Source organism: Calliphora vicina, chromosome 3, assembly GCF_958450345.1.
Source record: "Calliphora vicina chromosome 3, idCalVici1.1, whole genome shotgun sequence".
Taxonomy (NCBI): Eukaryota; Metazoa; Arthropoda; class Insecta; order Diptera; family Calliphoridae; genus Calliphora; species Calliphora vicina.
In genome coordinates this window covers 88,616,758-88,638,640 of record NC_088782.1, presented here as the reverse complement: position 1 = coordinate 88,638,640, position 21,883 = coordinate 88,616,758, and the positions used below count along the sequence as shown (strand labels likewise).

The following is a 21,883-nucleotide window of genomic DNA, read 5'->3' as shown; positions in this document are numbered from 1 at the left end:
TAATTTCAAAATTTTTTAAAAAATTCCTACCCAACAATGGTGGGCCACCATTCTTAATTACAATAATAGGAATTACCTTAGTTTTATTTCCATATTTAACCTCGACGTTGCACGATCCTAAAGGAGTTATATCCATGCAATTATATGATTTCAATAACACATCCACCTTTTTGAGTTCATAGTTTAGAAAGAATGATTCATAAAAATTTTCAGAAATTACATTATTTTCCGAACCAGTATCCAATTCCATTTCAAACATTTTTTCGTTAACAAAAATTTTAATTTTAATAGGACCATCGTTATCACTAGTAATAGAGAATAAACTTAATTCATTGTTATCAATAAAATTAAAATTTTGAGTCTTACACATTTTTTTTAAATGACCTTTTTGCTTACACTGGTTGCATCTATAATTCTTGAACTTACAATTCTCACTCCTATGGTTGTAGTGCCCACAAACCTTGCACTGTTGTTGTGTTGCAGTTTTATCCTGGTATTGCTCCTTTTGTTGTTTCGTCTTATTTCTTTTAATAAAATGCAAATTTTCCTCCTTAATGTCCTCTATGACATCATATTGGTGCTTAGCATATTCCACATTGTTGGCGATTTCAACGACCTTTTCAAATGAGCTCTCCACAGACTCCAAAAAGATTTTATCACGGGCCGGACCCTTTTCCAACCCCATCACAAACTTATCTCGAATAGCCGTTTCTAAGTTAGCACCAAATTCACAATGTACAGCCAACGATCTAACACGGACCGCCCATTCATTTATAGTTTCCGTGGAAGATTTTGTAGCATTGTAAAATTTAAATCGCTCAGCAAACCCAGATGTAGCAGCCTTAAAATGCTTATTCATCACTGCCAAACACATGTCAAACGTTGTAACGACATCTTCAACTTTCGCCGGACTCACCAAATTTTGCAACAGCATATATGACGTTTCACATAACGATGTTAATAGGATGGCTTTTTTCTTTGGTTCATTCACTATTTCGTTTGCAATAAAAAACTGATCCAATTGGGTGTGGAATATAGCCCAATTATTTTGAGTGTGATCAAAATATGGTACTTTACCAATTATTGCTTGGGCCATTTCTTTTATTTAATATTATTTTATTATAAATAATGTACTTCTTTAATAATTTATAAAAAAAAACTATTTGCAATTTATCCTCGTCGCCACTGTAGTATACCGTACTGTACTCAATAAAAATGCTTTAGTTTATATTTTTATACCCTTCAGCTTCGTGAGAAGGGTATATATAAGTTTGTCATCCAAATCTTCAACAATTCTGTCAGACATACTTTCGAGAATTTTGCTATTTAAAATCAGCAAAATCCGTCCATAAATAACGGAGATATGAGCAAAAATCCGAGACAACCTCTGAAAATTTCATCAAAAAACACAATGTATTGCATGCTTTGACAAAAAAACAACAAAACGTATGGTTGGATGTGCAAGCTTTGCGTATTTTGTTTTTTTTTTGTGTTTTGTTTCTTTTGGCGTTGTTGTTGTTTTTTAAACAACTAAACGTTTGTTTGGTTGTGTGTTGGTTTTTTTGACAAAAAAACAACAAAACGTATGTTTGGATGTCTCTTGTCAATCAAAGCAAACAAGGTCTTTGAGGTTAACAGTGCCAAATTTTAATAGAAATATCAAAAAACAGAGAAAAAACAATTGACTATCACGCAATTTACAGGATGATTTTTTCATGTTTGCCCAGACGTCTGTTTTCATGCTTGTTGATGATTGTTGGTGCGCGGGTAGAGAAGAAAGGGGGTAAGAAAACAAACATGATTTCGGTTTTTCATGTTTCTTTTTGACATTCCTCTTTACACTCATTCGTATTCTTCTTATTATGTTTTATAATTTTTCGTTTGTTGAAGTGAAAACATCATTTATATTAGAAGAGAAATTTTTTTATACATACATATACAGTGTAAGACAAAAATGTGTAAATGATGGTCATATATTTACACTTTGTGACACCATTTTTAAAGTGCAATGTTTATAAAGAAACGTTTTGTGTTTTTTTAAACAATATTTATTAAGGATATTTTAGGACTAAATAAATAAAATATTTCCTTAATTATACTCCAGTAATCTAAAAAAAATAACTGCAACCCATTTACACACTTTTGGCGCAGATTACTAAAGTAACTTTTTTAGTACTTCGAATAACCTGCTTTCGCGTCAATGGCAGCCTGAATTCTGGAGGGCATACTCTCCACCAGTTTGCGACACTCTTCTTGCATTATAGATCCCTAGATATCATGGGAGCGCTCCTAGAGCTGAGTTGTGTTTCTAAATGCATTTTGATAATTATAAACGCGACGTTTTAGAATTCGCACCAAATTCTCAATCGGATTTAAATTCTGAGATTGTGGGAGTCAATCTAGCAATGTAATTTTGGCGGTTTTTAAAAAATTAAGCGTATTTTTAGACTTATGTTACTTATCGTTATCTTGTAGTATCACAGTGTTTTCAATTTGTCCACGCCAATCATTCAGACTATCCACATCTGTTGTCTTGATAATGTCTATATACATTTCTGCATTCATATTACTACCAATTTTATGGAGTTTTCCTACACCTTTCGCAGAAAAACAACCACAAAATGGCAATATTCCACCACCATATTTCATAGTCGTCATAAAATCACGGTCTTTTAATGGCGCATTTCGTTTTTGGTAGTCATATTTTGGTCCATCAGTTCTAAAATGGTTAATTTTCGATTCATCTGTACAGATAACTTTTTCCCAATCATCAAAGGTCCATTTCTTAAAATAATTTACAAATGTTAGTCGAAGAGACTTGTGTCTTTCAGTTAAAGAAGGTTTTTTAACAATCTTTATTGCATAAAAACCACATCTTTTGATTTCTCTAAGAGATGCACGTTTTGAAATCTTAATTTGGTAGCATGAAGATAGTTTTGGTTGTACCTCACGGGGACTATTTTCTTCTCCTGATGCAACTAGACGTTATACAGTGAGACCATCTTTTAACAATAGAACTGAATTCCGTCCACAAATTGGTGCTGGAAAAGCCAAACCTCATATATTCGCTATGTTCTCAACAGATTAAAAGAAATATTGAATTTGGTGGATATTTTTCGATGGGAGATACCATTTTTCAGCTGCTCGGTAACAGAATTTGCTACTTCGGTGATAATCTTCTTCATATTCAATATTCCTTAAAGAATTGTAAATTGTTAACTAGTAACATGTTTTAACTAACTGTCATTAATGAAATTGATTAAAATTGTTTTTTCTAAATAATAATAACAAGTTTATTTAACTTTAAAGAAAATGCGACAAAATTGTGTAATTCAGTTTTTAACTTTTTGATATCCTTTAAATGCCATTACTTGAAATTAATTTTTTTTGTATTGCTATACTTCACTAATCATGATCTTCATATTGTGTAAAAAATATTGTCAGATTGGTAAATGTTGAGCATAAAAATTCAAATTATAGATATTTCCAAATTTATTTACACATTTGTGTCTCGTACTGTATATATACATATATATAAAGAAAGAAATAAAAAAATCAAAAATATTTAATACTTACAGTCAGCGTCAAAAGAAAGTGTACAACTTGTTTTTACATTTAAAACGTTTTATTTACATATTAAAAAACAATTTTTTCTCCAGTTCTAGTATATTTAACAAAACACTTAATTGTTCTCTTGCAATATATAAACAAAAAACTAAACTATTTCAACTGCAACAAAAACAGTAACAACAAAACCAAAAATACTCCATTTTTAACGCGTCAGAAAAAAGTGTACACATTTAGAATTGCAATAAGATTTTTCTAGCTACATAAAAAAATATATTGTTATTCTTTATTTTTGCCTAGATTATAATTTTTTGTGGATCTTGCTGCTAGTCTCATGAGATTTTAAGATAGTAGCTTTTCTTGTTTGATCGCGAGAACTTTAAAACCAAAATGGGAAAACAAACTGCAATTGAAACAATAAAGTAAGTCATAAAATTTAAAAATGAAGGCAAATCGTCACGTGAAATCTCCTCTATAATAGGAAGAAGCCATAATACTGTAAAAAAATTATAGACAAACAAAAAAATTTTGATTTTAGAAGATCAGCAACGTGCCGGAACACCAAAACGCCTTAACAACCTTGAAATACGATCGATTGTGAGAGCAGTGAAGAAAGTATTCACAGTAAGTGCAGTAAAATTATGCGAAGAATTAACAAATTCGTCTGGAGTGGGAGTTAGTAACAGTACGGTTCGCCGAGCGCTACACCCAAATGATCTATATGGTGGAGTTCCGAGAGAATAACCCCACATTTCCAAACGAAATAAAGAGCGACTTCGAGAATTCGCAAACAGGTATAAAAACCAAGGAAATTGTTTTGGAATAATGTGATGTTTACGGACGAAAGCAAGTTTGAGATTTTCGGAAGTAAAAAAAGAAGTAAAATTTGGAGAAGCAAAAATCAAGAGTTCGACCAAAAAATGTACTATCCACCGTAAAGCATGGTGGTGGTTAGTTAATGGTGTGGGGGTGTATGGCGGCAATTGGCATGGGAAAACTCATTTTTATTGATAGTTTGATGAGCAAAACCGATTACCTAAACATTCTTATAGAAAATATGGAACCCATCATTAGAAAATTAAATCTAGACCGAACCTGGATCTTCCAACAGGACAACTATCCGAAGCATACTTCTTAACTTGTTAAAGAATGGCTGTTGTATCATACACCGAAACAACTGGAACAACCCCCATAGTCACCGAACATTAATTTCATTGAACATCTGTGGTAGCATTTGGACATACAGATCAGAAAATGAAATATTACCAGCAATGACTCTCTACACGAAATCCTGCAGGAAGAGTGGTTCAACATACCAACATCGGTGACATCAAAATTGGTAGAAACAATGCCAAGGAGGCTTGAAACTGTTTTAAAACCCAAAAGATGTCAAATAAAATACTAAACACGTTTTTACTTCTAATTTCCCTAAACTGTACACTTTCTTTTGACGCGTTAAAAATGGAGTATTTTTGGTTTTGTTGTTACTGTTTTTGTTGCAGTTGAACTAGTTTAGTTTTTTGTTTATATATTGCAAGAGAACAATTAAATGTGTTGTTAAATATACTACAACTGGAGAAGAAATACTTTTTTAATATGTAAATAAAATGTTTTAAATGTAAAAACAAGTTGTACACTTTCTTTAGACGCTGACTGTATATGAAAATGTGGACAAAAGAACTGGTTGAATTATTAATAAGATGTTTTCGCTTAAAAAAAATATTATGAATAAACAACTAAAGAGAATCAACAATTAAATGTCAAATACAAGACAAACATAATTTCATGTAAAAAATCACCGTGTAAATTTTTCATGATTTTTTGGAAGATTCTCAAAAGGGAATTCGAAAAAACAGACGTCTGAAAATTCTTAATGTAAATTGCGCCTATTGAAAGAATGTAATAAAATTAATAAAAGTGTTATTATTACATTATAAAATAGTTCATTTAAAAACAAAATATAAAAATATACAGTAAGAGGCATTTTTAAAGCAAACAAAAATTGTATAAACCGATTATAATAACCAATATTTTAATAAACTACAAATTGGTTGAAAAATAAGTAATTTGTAGTCAATTTAAAAGTCATGCAGAGATGGCCAATTAGCTACAGCCTATGACATGCCTATGTTCAAATAGTGAGTCGGCGACAAGGAAAAAAGTCACTTTATCAACTAGATGTGCTTATAAAAAACCAGTTTGAAGTTAATTAAAAATGAGTTTGAGTTCCTACAGGGTTTTTTTCTGTTGACCTGTGTAATTAATATTAATTAATTAATTGAAAATGTATTAATGACAAAATAAATTTCTTTGTTAATTATAGCGCCACCAGAAATTACCGTGGAAAAATCATGGGTTCATGCGGCAGAGGGTTATGACATTGAGTTGGTATGCGTCGTTCACGGAGACGTTAATTCAGAAGTATGCCTTATAATTATTATTTAATGTATAAAATTTATTGTTTATATTTATAATTTAATTATAATTTTAGATGCTCTGGTATCAGAACTCCTTTCTACTTGATCAGACAGACAGGCGTTCCATGTATCCAAGAGAAGACAGATATAGTCTTATTATAAGAAATTTCCAATCTTCAGATTTTGGAAACTACAGTTGTGTTGCTGACAATGCTCTTGGACGCACTAAAAAGTACATTGAAGTTTCAGGCCGACCTGGTCCTGCGGATTTTATATCGCCAGCATTAAGCGGTTCATTAGACCATTATAATCTTACATGGACTATTGAGTCAATTCCTCCACTTGAAGAAATAAAGCTTCTATACAGACGATTATTGGTTAGCTATTTTACTTATATATGAAGATCTATTAAACATTTTATTTTTCAGATGAACGAAACTTATCAACATCCTGGCAAATGGCATGAATATCATATTAAACCTACTGCAGTGCGTACTGACAGTACACATTATATAATGTCATATGTCATAAAAAATCTTGAACACAATGCCGTTTATGAGGCCATTGTACAAGCTAGAAACAAATACGGCTGGAATGAGGTAAGATCCGAAACTACATATTTGCATTAGGTTTCGTTTCGGAATTTTGAGTTTTGGAGTATCATAATCATACGTTTACAAAGTATGGTACATTCGACATGTAAAATTTTAACACGTACCATTTTTTAGGCATTTCAAAAATGAAAATATAAATTGTTTCCATTCCTTGGATCGCTTTTTTAAAAATATAGGTCACACTTTTGGAACGAACGGACTCGAATTTTTTTGTTAGTTAGACAACTAAATTACCAATAATATATAACAGATTTCAGAGCAATATCAGTTATGGATCCAAAAATAATCGATTTTCAATTTAGAAATTAAAAAAATAGTAAATTTTTTATGTTTTTTGGACGAAAAGATGAATTGCCTCTTTTAATATTAAAATATAATATAACAATATAATATATGTTGCGATAAAAATTTAATATATGGGTTTTTATATCAATACTACTAGAAAGCTTTACGGAACATACATATTTCCGTTTCTGCCATAAAATCAATTTCTTCTATATTTATTTTTACAAAGTTTCTAAATAAAATTCTACAAAATTTCTAAACAATATCTTTTGTTCTAGAAACGATATATATTATTTGCGATGATTTGCTTTGAAAATTTGTATTTAATTTGTTCATAGTTTTAAGTATATATGGGGGATTTCACGTCAAGTGAACCAACTTTTAAAATCGATGTCTTCCGATCGGGATGAAATTTACACCAAGGTTAGATCTATTGGATAGTAATTCAGACAATATCGGTCCAGAACTCTATGAGTTACAGGGGGTCAAAATTTGACATTTTGGCCAAACATGTGATTTTTCTCATCCATGTTACTTATTACCTATTGTTCTTAGCAAAATGTGTTCCAAATAGTTTAGATAGCTATTTCTTCAATCTTTCGAAAAAAAAATATTTAAAAAAAATGCGACCGTATATTCAAAGTTTGAATATTCTAGATCTTACTAATACATAAGCCATCTGTGGTGTACTTTCTACAATGTTCTTTAACTGAATATTCGAATTCGAATATACGGTCGCAGCAAACAGCGTTGCCAACTTACGATCAATTACAGCACTCTTATTTGAAAGCATTATGCTACTTTTAAATCAGCCCTTAAAATCGTTATATTTGAATTCAAGTACAATTTCGTAACAATTAAATCAGCCCTTAAAATCGTTATATTTGAATTCAATTACAATTTCGTAACACTGCCCCCCGCTTAAGCCTGTTCGTCCCGAATAGACATAGATTCACTTCTCCCATAGGCGGCTAGTCGTTCTAGATGTACGACCTTCATTTTAGAACTCGTGCTCTTTTCTTTCTGTATTCTGTACACCACGTCGTTTAATTTCTTAATCACCTTGTATGGTCCATCCCAATGGGTTTGTAGTTTGGGAGACAGTCCCTTCTTGCGTTGTGGGTTATACAGCAGTACAAGTTGGCCTTCATTAAATCCCTCAGAATTTGCTGCTCGATCGTATCTGGCTTTCATTTTGTCGCTGGTCATTTTTATTCGTCTGCGTACGAATTCGTGAAGTTCGTTAATGTCATCTTGCTCTTGGGAAGTGTTTTCATTATTTGATGTCTGTCTGTCCCGAAGACAATTTTTGCAGGTGTTTGAGAGGTCGAGTCATGAACAGCTGACCTGTATGCCAATAGAAATTTTGGTATGTGTTCATCCCAGTCCTTCTGGTGTGCACTGACCACTTTTCTTAAATATTCCTCCAGGGTTCGATTGAATCTTTCGACCATGCCATCAGATTGAGGATGCAGTGGCGTTGTTCTGGTTTTTCTTATTCCGTATAAATCCCACATTTCCTTGAATACGGCGGATTCAAAATTTCTACCCTGATCCGAGTGCAACTCCAGTGGAACACCATAGCGACACACCCAGTTGTTCACAAATACGCTTATAACCGTTTTAGCTTCCTGATTGGGTATTGCATATACCTCTGGCCATTTGCTGAAATAATCCATAACTACTAGAACGTAACGGTTTCCAGCATCACTGGCAGGGAAAGGGCCTGCTACATCCATCGCAATCCGCTCGAATGGCTTACCTGAGTTATACTGCTGAAGTTGTCCACGACTTGTTCTTACTGGGCCCTTTACTGCTATGCATTGTGGACAATTGACTACCCAATCGGCTACTGCTTGCTGACAACCCACCCAATAAAAACGTTGTTTTAGCTTCTCTAAGGTTTTTGTCACGCCAAGATGACCACCACTGGTACCGTCATGAAACTCTTTCATTACTTCGTTTATTTTAGAGGATGGTACAACAATTAGATTTGTCACTGTTTTACCGTCAGCTTTCCCATATGCGGTATAAGCAGCCATTTAACAATTGTAGACTATTCCATAGGGCCCAATATGATTTCATCAGTGGACTTTCGGGCGATATTTCATTGCGGGCTGGCCTTCTTCTTTTGCCGATATTATTTTTGATAGTATGGGGTCATTTCTCTGCAATACAGACCAATCTGCACTGGACTCTATATGTCTTAGTCGAACGTCAATGACACATTCCTTTTCCTCGGCTTTTGCGCAAAGCTTGTATTCCAGGTTGCAAGGCCGTCTTGAGAGCGCGTGCGCATTGCCGTGTTTCAAACCCTTCCGGTGTTCGATGCTAAAGTCATAGCTCTGAAGCCGCTCAATCCAACGAGCCAGCTGCCCTTCCGGTTGTTTAAATTGCAACAACCACCTGAGGGCAGAATGATCGGTTCTCAGTTGGAAGTGCTGACCATACAAATACTTGTGGAAATGCTTCACACACTCTAATACTGCCAGGAGTTCACGTCGCGTTACGCAGTAATTTCTCAAACCCTTCCGGTGTTCGATGCTAAAGTCATAGCTCTGAAGCCGCTCAATCCAACGAGCCAGCTGCCCTTCCGGTTGTTTAAAATGCAACAACCACCTGTGGGCAGAATGATCGGTTCTCAGTTGGAAGTGCTGACCATACAAATACTTGTGGAAATGCTTCACACACTCTAATACTGCCAGGAGTTCACGTCGCGTTACGCAGTAATTTCTCTCAGGCTTGGAAAGTATTCGGCTGTAGTAGCCTATGACCTTTTTCGTCCCGTTGATCACCTGCTAAAGCACACCGCCTATTCCGTATCCACTGGCATCGCTGTCTAGCACAAACTTCGCCCCTGGGATGGGATATGCCAAAATTGGCCTGTTCTTGAGATTCACTCCACAGGAACGCTCGCGACTTCTGCTTTAGCTCATGTAGGCTTGCGGCAACACTGGCAAAATTTGGTACAAATCGTCGGTAGTACGTGCAAAGGCCTAGAAAACTGCGCAATTCGTGAAGATTTCTCGGACGAGGTCAGTCCTTTACGGCTCGTATTTTATCCTCATCTGTTTATATGCCGTCTACTGTTACGTGATGCCCTAAATACTTAACTTCTTTCTGGAACAATGCAAATTTCTTTACGCTAAGTTTAAGTCCAGCCGCAGCTATTCGTTTAAGGACTTCTTCAAGGTTTTGCAAGTGTTCATCGAAAGACTTCCCCATGACAATTATGTCATCGAGGTACACCAAGCATGTCTTCCAGTGAACACATGTTCCATTAAACGCTCGAATGTGGCTGGAGCATTGCAGAGTCCAAAGGGCATCACATTAAACTGCCATAATCTATCACTAGCACTAAACGCAGTTTTCTCTTTGTCTTTTTCTTCAATCTCTACCTGCCAATATCCACTTTGCAAGTCCAATGTGGAGAACCATTTAGTTCCAGCTAATGTGTCCAGGGTGTCGTCAATTCTTGGTAGCGGGTAATTGGTAACGTCTCTCAGCTTTCTATAATCGACGCAAAACCTAGTGGTGCCGTCTTTCTTTTTAACTAACACAACAGGCGAGCTCCAAGGACTTGAAGATGGTTCGATTACTCCATCCCCCTCCATTTCGTTTTTAAGGCGAAGACCGTGGTATGTTTCTTCAGAAGCTGTTTGGCCTTATTTCTGTCGGGCGGCGCTAATCCTCCTACCCATTTCCCCACATATTCCGCTAGTAGCTCGTGTTCTTTGGTGGATTTATTGGCATGTTCCGGGTTTTTCTCGCAATTGATAACCTCTGCTGAAGTGCATCGACCTATTTCGGAATTTGGCTTAACCACAGGTTAAGCACTCTTACAGGAACTATTTTGTTGTTGCAGGGTTTAACGAGGGCTTTTGCTGTTATAAGATCACTTTTTATTTCTGCTGGTTCTACCACCCACAAACTGTTGTCCTCACAATCTCTCTCCATACAGTCCCATACTAAAGTTTCTGACTGTGGTGGTAGTCTCTGATGCTCGACGGTAACTAGCTTTCTTACTTGAGTCCTATTTTCATATCCGACGTCAAGGGGTATTTCCACATTTCGCCAAATCATAACTTTTTGTCCCATATCCAAAGTAATGCCGTGAGTAATCATGAAATCATCGGCAACAATAAATACATGATTGACGCTAACATTGGCAATGGTTACTTTCACATAGACAGTGGCTGGCTCCCCAGTAGATGTGCGCAGTCTTACCCCACGTAATGGTTCAATTGAGTCCTTCACTAAATCGGGCTTGACGATGGACTGCGACGCTCCTGTGTCTATAGTAAAAATGTGCTTCTGACCGTTGATGTATCCACTAAGATTGCTATTTTTCTGCTGCATTACTGATATGGAGATTGTAGGGCCCTCAGATGTGGGAGCTAGCTCTTGCCCCATAGTACTAGCTCGTTTTAGTTTAAAGGTGATTCTTGTGACGATTGATGATTTGTCGGCTGGTTGTTTCTTGGAGGCGAAACAGATCTGGTTCGTTTTCTCGGTGCTTTGCAGTTTCGTTTAATATGACCAGATTTACCGCAATTATAACATTTTACTCTGGCTTTGCTATGCTTCTCATTAAACGCCTCCAAGACCTTTTTTAATTCATCGACTATATTTCTCTCGTCTTCAGCAACAACCTCGATATTGCGCACCTTGCATATTTGAGGCTTTGAAATTATTTTCGCCGTTTCTTGCGCCAGTGCAAATGAGATTGTTTCAGCAAATGATGGTTTAGGTGTAGCACAAACCGCATGTTTTATTTCAGGATCGCGAATGCCATTGACGAATGCCTCTATCATGTTATGGTACAAAAATGGGTTGTTTTTCCCTGGATAAGTAAGCTGTAGCTAACGCTCGACTTCCAACGCAAAATCTTGTAGCGTCTCATTGGGTTTCTGCAATCTACTAGTTTTAAAGTTTTAAAGTTTTTATTATAAATTAATTTTCACAGATCCTCATGCCTTGACAACTTTTTACATACTTTTTAGATATGAGATTTACATACATGAGAGATAACGGCTTACAAAATTAAGTACAACTCATATAGAGTTGCCAGACTTATTACATGATTTCTTTTTTTTTCCTTTTTTCTTAATCAAACATATACTTTTTTGTACAACTCATATAGAGTTGCCAGACTTAATACATGATTTTTTTTTTCTTTTTTCTTAATCAAACATATACTTTTTTGGAGGTCGAACTGTTCTACCACTACGGGTTTTATATGGAGAACAAACTGTTAAAGGAGTTGGCAATATTTCTACATCAGTCGAATTTCTATGAGTGTTACAATCTTCAGGGTCACTCGCAGGTCCGTAACTGTCACAATCAGCTTCATGATAAACGGATGAATCAGACGACTCTCCTGCTGATTGATCGGTTACTTCGGATCTTATCCCTACATCATCACTACCACTACAATGACTATTGCCATGCCCAACCGATGGAAGTAGTTCGCATGGTGTATTACTAATAGGGTACTTGTAATTTGCAATATGATCTTCATATAGCAAATCACTTGTATCATAGTCATTGTTGCTGGTCGTATTTATAAACCGTCTGTTACGACGAAAATAATTATCAAAATTATCAGCTACAATATATGATCGATCATTAAATCTTCTCACAACTTTCCCATATTGTCAATCCTTAGAATTTTTCTTGAACATTATACGATCACCTGGATTCAAAACCGGCAATTGTCTGGCACTACGATCAAAGTATCTCTTTTGTACGCTCCTCTTATTTTCCAATTTCTCCTGGACAATTCTTTCATCCATAGTGTTACTCACCAATAGTTTACTAGAAATGGGCAAACGTGTTTTAATCTGTCGAGCAAAAAATAACTGAGCTGGAGAGATACCCATGCTGGCAACCGGAGTCGCGTTATATTCTAATAAATGATATTGAAACCTCTCAACCTCCGCAGCCTCGAAACAACGTTTCAAAATACCTTTAGCTATTGCCACCCCCTTTTCTGCCAATCCATTACTCTGAGGATACCGGGGACTGGAAAATACTAGTTCTATATTGTACTCATTGGCATACCGATCAAATTCCCTTGAGTTAAATGGATTATTATCGCCCCTCATCTGGGTCGGGTACCCATATTCACAAAATATTTCATCAAGGGCACTGATGCACTAACGAGCAGATTTCTGAACTAACCTCCTGGAACAAATGAAACCCGAATACGCGTCAATCAGAACTATGTAGGAATACCCAGCGTATTCATAAATGTCAGTACCCACTCTATGAAATGGATACTCTGGCACAGTATCCTGTACCAAGGGCTCCTTCTGATTGTTCCGTGTAAATTTCTCGCATATGCCACATCGCTTAACTATTTCCGTCAGGTCATTCGTCATACCCGGCCAGAAAAATTGGGTGCGCGCACGTGCTAATGTCTTCTCAATCCCCAGATGTGATTCATGCAACATCTTACAGATAGTCCTCTGCATGTTGGTTGGAATCACCAGGCGATGATCCTTGAGCAATAGGCCATCATCACCCCCGATAACTCCTCGCTCATATCCGAACTTTCCGGTAGAGGAGCACGCGACAAACAATCCGCAACTAATATCTGTTTTCCCGGCCTATATACAATGGACATACCCGGGTACTTGAGCAAATACATGAACATTCTACGAAGGCGAGGAGTCACATCATCAATGTCCCGTTTCATTAAAGGTTCCAGCGGCTTGTGGTCTGAATGCACAATAAATTCACGGCCATATAAAAAGTAATGGAATCGTTCACACGCAAACACGATAGCCAGTAGCTCCTTTTCGATTTGGGCCCATTTCTGCTCGTTCCTTGACAGAGTCCGAGACGCGTATGCTACAGGCATATCGTTTTGCAATAACACGCAAGGCCATCCTTTGACGCATCAGTCTGAATACAAATTGGTTGATCTGGGTCGTATAATGCTAAAATAGGGGTACTCGTTATAGACTCAGAAAGCTCCTTCAATTCCCTATCATGTTTATCCGACCAATTCCACTCAACGTCATTCCTGGACAGCTCACGTAAACCAGCCGTACGCCTCGACAAATTTGGGATAAACTTACCTAAGAATTTATACAACCCAAGGAGTCTCAAAACATCCCCCTTATTATTTGGTGTTGGCATATTAGTAATTGCCTCAATATAACATCTATCCGGTCTAACGCAGTTATTCGAAATGCTATATCCCATGAATTTTACCTCCCCTGTTCTATATTGTATCTTGCTGGGATTAAACTTAATGTTATTCTCCCGAGATCGTTCTAAAACAAGGGCAAGCGTTCTATAATGATCCTCATGATCCCAGTCCGCTATTGACATGTCGTCGAAATATATTTCGACACCAGGGATATCCCCAAATATTTGGACCATCCGACGTTGGAACATTTCCGGTGCACTATTTATGCCAAACCGATTCCACCTATAGCGACCAAATGGGGTCATAAATGTTGTTAAATCTGAGATTTGTCGGTCAAGTTGAACTTGCCAAAAACCGTTTCTTAAATCAAGCACGGTGAATACATGCTTGCCCGACAAACGACTTAAGATGTCCTCAGACCTCGGAATCAGAAAATGTTCCCTCTTAATGCACTTATTAACTGGCCTTGGGTCAAGACAAACACGCAGTGACCCGTTTGGCTTCTCCAAAATCTGAATGTTGTTGACCCAATTCGTTGGATAATCCACAGAACTAATGATTCCCCCTTTTTCCAGTTTAATCAACTCGGACCTTAGCTTATCATGTAGTGTCATAGGAATCCGTTTTCTATAGTGCAACACCGGAATAGAACCGGCCTTTAATACAATTGAGCAAGTACCAGGAAATTTTCCCACACCGTCAAAAATATCCTTCACCTTCTCTACAAACTCACTCACCCCAGAAGGAAATACACTAGCAACCCCAACTGAATTTATACGCCTTACCAAGTCAAACGACACACACGCCTCCAATCCCAGCAATGGCTCAAAATCCTCATCGACAAACATAAACTTTGCTACATGACCCGTACCACTTTCCTCATCAAAACACGTTAGCCTAACTTCACCATGAATGTTTATTGTATTAGAATTATAATCTGTAACTCTAATATTATTAATACGAGAAAAAGGAACATTTAACTTTTCTATAAAATTCATTGGTATGCAGTTAATATCTGCCCCCGTATCCAGTTTAAATTCAATTGGCAGATTTTGAATCAGGTATCGTTTTGTTAAAAAATTAAGACCAGTTTTGTATGTCCCAATCTGTTCTTCAATATCATGCAAAGGGATTTCATAGCCCCGAGCTTGGTACCTTCAATAGATGCAAAAATCGAAAAAATCCCAATTTTGGGATTTTTGAAAAGTTTTTTGGGAATTGTGGGATTCTCAATAACAAATCTAAATCCAAATTTTCACTTTTGCATTCCGACAAAAAATGTCTATATAATTGTAAAATTTAATTAAAAAATATTCATAAACCAAAAAGTTATAGCAGTTTAAAAATTTAAATTTTCCACAAAAAATAAAAAAAAAAAAATTATCTTTTTTTTTGCAAAAACTCTTCTATGAAGTTTTTAATTTTCAATATATTTAAACATTTTTGAAAAGAAGATGCAATTTCCAAAATATTGATGTAAATATGTCTACCTTATTTTGTCCACGTGTCACAGTAATGAACGAATGATTAACATGTCTAGTGAAATTTCATCACCAAGTTATTTTCTTCCATAACAACTTCAATGTTAGGTACTTATATAATACATAAGTACAAACATTAAGCGATTGCAACTCTTTTGATACCCTACCACCATAGTGGGGAGGGTATTATGCCTAACACCCACCTTAAAGTATACCGATCGACTTAGAATCACTTTCTGAGTCGATTAAGCGATGTCCGTCCGTCCGTCCGTCTGGTTGGCTGGCTGTCCATGTAAACCTTGTGCGCAGAGTACAGGTCGCAATTTTGAAGATATTTCGATGAAATTTGATACATATTATTTTTTCGGCTCAAGGACCAAGTCTATTGAAACTGGCTGAAATCGGTCCATTATTTCACCTAGCCCCCATACAAATGTCCTCCCGAAATTGGACTTTATCGGTCATAAATGTTTAATTTATATATGTATCTCCACAAATTCCGCTCCAAATAAGTTTTATATACACAAAATTCATGTCACCAAATTTTGTTACGATCGGTCCATAATTAGTCATAGCTCCCATATAGACCCGCTTCCGAAAATCACTTTAACGTGCATAAATCGCTTAAAAATGTTGGTAAACACACAAAATTCAACATATACACACACGACCTAATTTCATGGTGATCGGTCCATAATTGGTCATAGCCCCCATATAAGGCCCACTTCCGAAAATCACTCAAAAATATAAATTATTGAAATTTTAAAAGAAAATTTTTTTTTGCTCTTTTACTTAGTGTAGGGTATTATATGGTCGGGCTTGACCGACCATACTTTCTTACTTGTTTAACAATGAATCCCAGGTATAATATGAAATACCTGGGATATCCCTAAAACATATTTCATACATAATACTATTTTTTTACTACAGGTAATAGAACAGGTAGATTTCATAGCATACATTTCATGTGAAATATTTGATAAATAAACAATAAACTAAAGAAACAAGTAATGTTTTTTTATGAAAATATTTTTTATTTTTAAATTTATAATTAGCTTAATTTAGTAAAATAATCAGAAACAGAGCAATCCATATCTAAAAGATAAAGCAAATCTTTAAAGTCATGACTATTTTCAAACGTCAAACTTCTGTAGCAAATCCAACGTTTCCTCATAGATGATAAGACTGGATCTGATGATAAAATTAGATTATTCAAAATGTCTTCATTTTGAAATTGTCGAGAACACTTTCTGGAGCTGAACTGCTGAACATACTTGAAGTCCCTATTTCTCGATTCTTGGGGTTCTTCTGTAAGTTCTCCTAAGGGCAAAATATTATGTTCAATTATGATTTTTCCATGACATAATACTTTATGTACTGTTGGTGTCATTTCTTTCCAAGGGTACAACGATAATAGAAGTTTTGAAATTTCTGTGGAATACTCGCCAAATTTTGTTGCATTCACTTTGTGCTTAATATTTATTGCCATTAAAATAATATTGACTTTTTTCAGTAATTCCATATTAATTCCCGTTATATCTGAGGTTGTTTCAAAATCTTTGAAAAATCGTCTAGCTGTGTTTCCATCATTTGTGCTTCCATATCCTACGAGTGGTTTATCAATGATTAATCCAATCTGGTTTTTGAATTCTTCTTTTCTCCGTGGCTCTCATTTCCATCAGTTCTTCATTTTTATTTACTGATTTATTGATATTTTCTGGTATGCTTCTATATTTTAAATCATATGCCAGATGTAGAAAATGTTCAAGAAATCTTATACGGGCATGTAGAGGAGATATTCCGAATTTGAGCACTTCCTCGTTAATTGTTCATTCCTTGGATATATTCGAAAATTCCGATTTTTTTTCACCACATATGGAACAGTTCCAAGTAGATGATGTTCCTGTTATGGCGTTGCTGACTTTTACATCGATCATCGTTAGTTTCATATTAAAAGAAACGTTGAAGGAATATTGAGCTATTTGGATTGTAACGGTACCAAGTCTTTAATTTCAGATTCAATTAAGTTGATCAAATCTTGTGTCGTAATCTTTGTTTCTTTTGTATATTCGAAACATATTGGCCTACAAAAGGCTTTCGTTCCAGGAGTTGAATTAATCCATATATCCTCAAAACTAATTGATGGAGAATAACTGGCAGCATACTTCCGAATTCTTAATGGAACCAATGATGACATAAATACACTTTTATACTCTGATGATGTTTGACTCGATGTAGTTTGCTTATATTCCGAAAGTGATGATAAGCCATCACATCCCCACTTACAGATTAGTTGCAGATCATAAGTATTTATTTTGTTTAGCTGTTCTGTAGAAAAGTCGCAAGCAATCCTTAATGCTGTATTTTCGAGTAGAGTGGAGAGTCCAATTCTAGCTTTCCGATCAGTAACTTCAATAGGTGATGGTATAATACTCTTTTTCTTTTCCTGAATTGAGCCATATGATGGTAACACTTCAACTCCTTTTCCCAACAATGCCTTTCTTAAAGTTATATAATTATCACGGCTTAGTCCCAGCTGCAACATAAGCGCAATAGCCTCTTCTTCGGTAAAAGCAGTATTAGATGATGGTTTAGGTATGCTCTTAACAATTCGTTTTAATCGTCTAGGCGATGCATTCGGAAGAATATCAGCGATTTTAACAGCTTCCAAAGGCTGTTTTTCTTGCTTTAACATAGCCTTAAATGTATCCGAAACTTCCTCAGTAGACAGGGTTGATAGTGAATCCGATAACCGCTTTTTCTTTGATTTTGGGCACAATTCCATGTATTCCTTACGGGGAGCACCAAAGGCAGACCTCGACACATAAAATTCTATATTTTCATCCAACCAATCACAATATTTGGATTCAAATATCGTAGCAGAAAATTTTACGGTTTTCCATTTTATGTCAAAGGATTTAACAAACTTTTCGATTTTACATAATTCCGTTTTATCCACTTTATTATTATGCGTACTTTCGATAAATTTCAATATGAGGTTGACTTTATCTTGAAATTGATCAGTTTTATGTTTAAGTAAAATGGAGGACAACGTTTTTTTTTTTAATGTGATCGTCATCTTTAGCTAATTATAACGAATGTCAATTGTGGATTGAGTATGATAATATATTAATTATTCTTCATGAGTTTCATATAATAGGTTACCTGTAGTCAACGTTTATATAGGTGAAGGTATATTTGGAAATTTACCTGTTCTATTACCTGTAGTAAAAAAATAGTATTATGTATGAAATATGTTTTAGGGATATCCCAGGTATTTCATATTATACCTGGGATTCATTGTTAAAAAAGATTTGCAATCGCTTAATGTTTGTACTTATGTATTATATAAGTACCTAACATTGAAGTTGTTATGGAAGAAAATAACTTGGTGATGAAATTTCACTAGACATGTTAATCATTCGATCATTACTGTGACACGTGGACAAAATAAGGTAGACATATTATACATCAATATTTTGGAAATTGCATCTTCTTTTCAAAAATGTTTAAATATATTGAAAATTAAAAACTTCATAGAAGAGTTTTTGCAAAAAAAAAGATAAATTTTTTTTTTATTTTTTGTTGAAAATTTAAATTTTTAAACTGCTATAACTTTTTGGTTTATGAATATTTTTTAATTAAATTTTACAATTATATAGACATTTTTTTCGGAATGCAAAAGTGAAAATTTGGATTTAGATTTGTTATTGAGAATCCCACAATTCCCAAAAAACTTTTCAAAAATCCCAAAATTGGGATTTTTTTGATTTTTTTAGATATTTTTTAACTATTCTTTCTTAAGATTATTAATAAATTTGTTGTTAATTCAAAAAAAGATACTTCGAGAAAATCGGGAAAGAATTGGATCCGTTATTAGCAAAATGGCAGACCAAGGTAGGCAAAAAAAATAAAATTTTACTTTTCAAATGCGAATAACTCGTAAACTATAAGAGATAATATATGGCTAAAGCAATGTTTTTTGTAGATCTCGTCTAGTACATTCCATATATATAAAAATCTTTCAAATCGGATCGCAAACAAAAATTTGGCATCATTTTTAATTTTTGATATACCCGAGGTGCCCCACTTTGGGGCATTGTGGCTCGGCCCCCCCTTGGTTGTTTAAGCCCAAATTCAAAACTTAAACTTATCGACACCTCCTCTATAGCCATGGGAAATTTTATTAAAATCCGGCTATTCGTTTAGAAGTTACAGATTTATTTCCACTTTTTTTTCAGATCCCCCACTGTGCAGCGTTGCCAAATTACGATCAATGGTCAACTGAAAGCTTTTATTTAATAATGCCCACATATATGTTACAGTTTGCTATTACAGCACTGTTATTTGAAAGCATTATGCTACTTTTCAATCAGCCCTTAAAATCGTTATATTTGAATTCAAGTACAATTTCGTAGCAATATGTATATTTTTGGTTAGCAAAAACAAATGAAATTGTTTGTGTATAATATACAAAAAATTTACTACAAAAACATCATACATGCAAACAAATTGCAGCGTGAAACCCATAAACTGCAAACGATATGCGCAATGAAAAATTCAAACAATGAAAATATCTAAGACGCTAAAAGTACCATACGAAGTTGAAAAATTTAAAATATGACTGCTTTTACACATAGCAAGTTTACTTGAAGCAAGTCTCTTCGATTCCTTTTTAAACTTGCTCGACTGTTTACACACAGCAAGTCTGTTTTCAATTTTGTATGTCAAAACCTAATAGACGCCATAGTGAAAATGAGAAAACAAAAGAGAATTGAAGAGACTTGCCAGTACAAGCAAGTGTGTACCCCTCTTCTTTCTTCTTGCCTCTCTCTCCTATAAACTCTAGACTTGCGCAAGAAAACTTGCCCTGTGTAAAAGCAGACTATGAAATTGTGCGAAGATCAAAATGTTTAAAGCGAAAATATTTATTTTTAAAATATTTCCGCCACATATATGGTTTTGTTTTGCCGCATATAGTCATTGAGTAGAAAAATGTGAAAAAACTATGAAGTTGATTTGGGTGTACAAAATAAAAAATTGTATTGAAATGTGTGTTAATAAAGAATTTTAGTGCAATAAAATATAAGTTTTATTTTTTGAGGTATGTAATTCTATGTGAAATAATTTGTATGGGGAAAACAAATTACTTTAAAATTTTCTCCTTTACTAAGGTGCGAACTACTTTTTTTTGGGGAGAAAATGAATAATTATATTCACTCATCAAGCAAATATAATTATTGAGTTAATGATATATGAAGATAGAGAAAAGTAAAATGGGTTATTATTATTGTTAATATGTACATTAGAGTGCTCCAAGATTGTATGGACGAAAAAAACTTTCTAGGTACAGGCCGTCCCCCCCTCTAGAATTGTTCTATGTATTGTAGAAACACGTTGTGTAAAATATTAGGATGATAGGAAAACGTTAACTGGTGGCGCAACGACGCTGAAGTTTTGAGGTGCATTTACAAGGGGAAAATATGCAATTTTTTCAGTTTTTGTAAAATTTTTGCCATTAAATAATGACTTTTACAATTTAATTTAAAAGAATCGAAATGTGTACGTAATTGTTGTTATAATAAGATATAAAAGACAAAAATTGGTGAAAAAATGTTAAAGTTATTAAAAAATTATTAACCCTTAATAGCACTTGGGGTCCAAATGACCCTCAACTTTTAAAATCACGAAAAACACATTAATTTTGACCCCAAGTACTCTTAAGGGTTAATTTCCATTTTTGTACTGTTATTGTGAATACTAGACTTCATTTTATATTTTTCTTAAGTTTCATCAAAATCGGCTCAAAAATATATAATATTTCGCTATCTTTCCATGAGATATTCCAAATATTGAAAAAATTGACCTTTGACCTTCACGATTTAAGGGTTAAAGTTTTCCGATTTTAGTAAAACTTTCAGACTAAATTTAAAATTACCTGGACTATATTATTCTGAATAGCTTTTACTCAAAAATTACTACAGTAATGAAATTCTGGTCATTCCCCAAAATATGGCCAAAAAATTAGTTTTTCTCGAAAATCGCAAAATTTATATCGCAGGTACGGAAAAACTATAGGAGGTATTGACATACTTTTTTCACATTTTTATTCCCTATTATGTTGTCAATAAATCCCCATGTGATGATCAAAAAATTCTGAAATTTGTTTAACAAAATTTTTAAAAATTTGAAATTGGAGTTTTGAAACTGCCGTTAAAAAAATTTATTTTTTTTGGTCATACCTGCGAATAGGTTAACGGTATCCTACGAGGACAAAAACTCATATACAAGTAAATATGGATATATTTTAAGTAAAAATAAGCTTTTATTTTAATATTTCTCAAAATATGTTAATTTTGT

At 34.6% G+C, this 21,883-nt stretch overlaps 1 protein-coding gene across 1 annotated transcript in view; it reads left to right on the top strand.

Moving 5' to 3' along the window:
* LOC135955616 (limbic system-associated membrane protein) overlaps nucleotides 1–21,883 on the top strand; it is a 303,077-nt gene that overhangs the window by 214,157 nt on the left and 67,037 nt on the right. Inside the window, exons 4-6 of the mRNA XM_065505973.1 lie at nucleotides 5,891–5,988; nucleotides 6,059–6,361; nucleotides 6,413–6,583. Coding sequence (XP_065362045.1) covers nucleotides 5,891–5,988; nucleotides 6,059–6,361; nucleotides 6,413–6,583 — 572 coding nt within the window. The remainder of the gene's footprint in view (nucleotides 1–5,890; nucleotides 5,989–6,058; nucleotides 6,362–6,412; nucleotides 6,584–21,883) is intronic.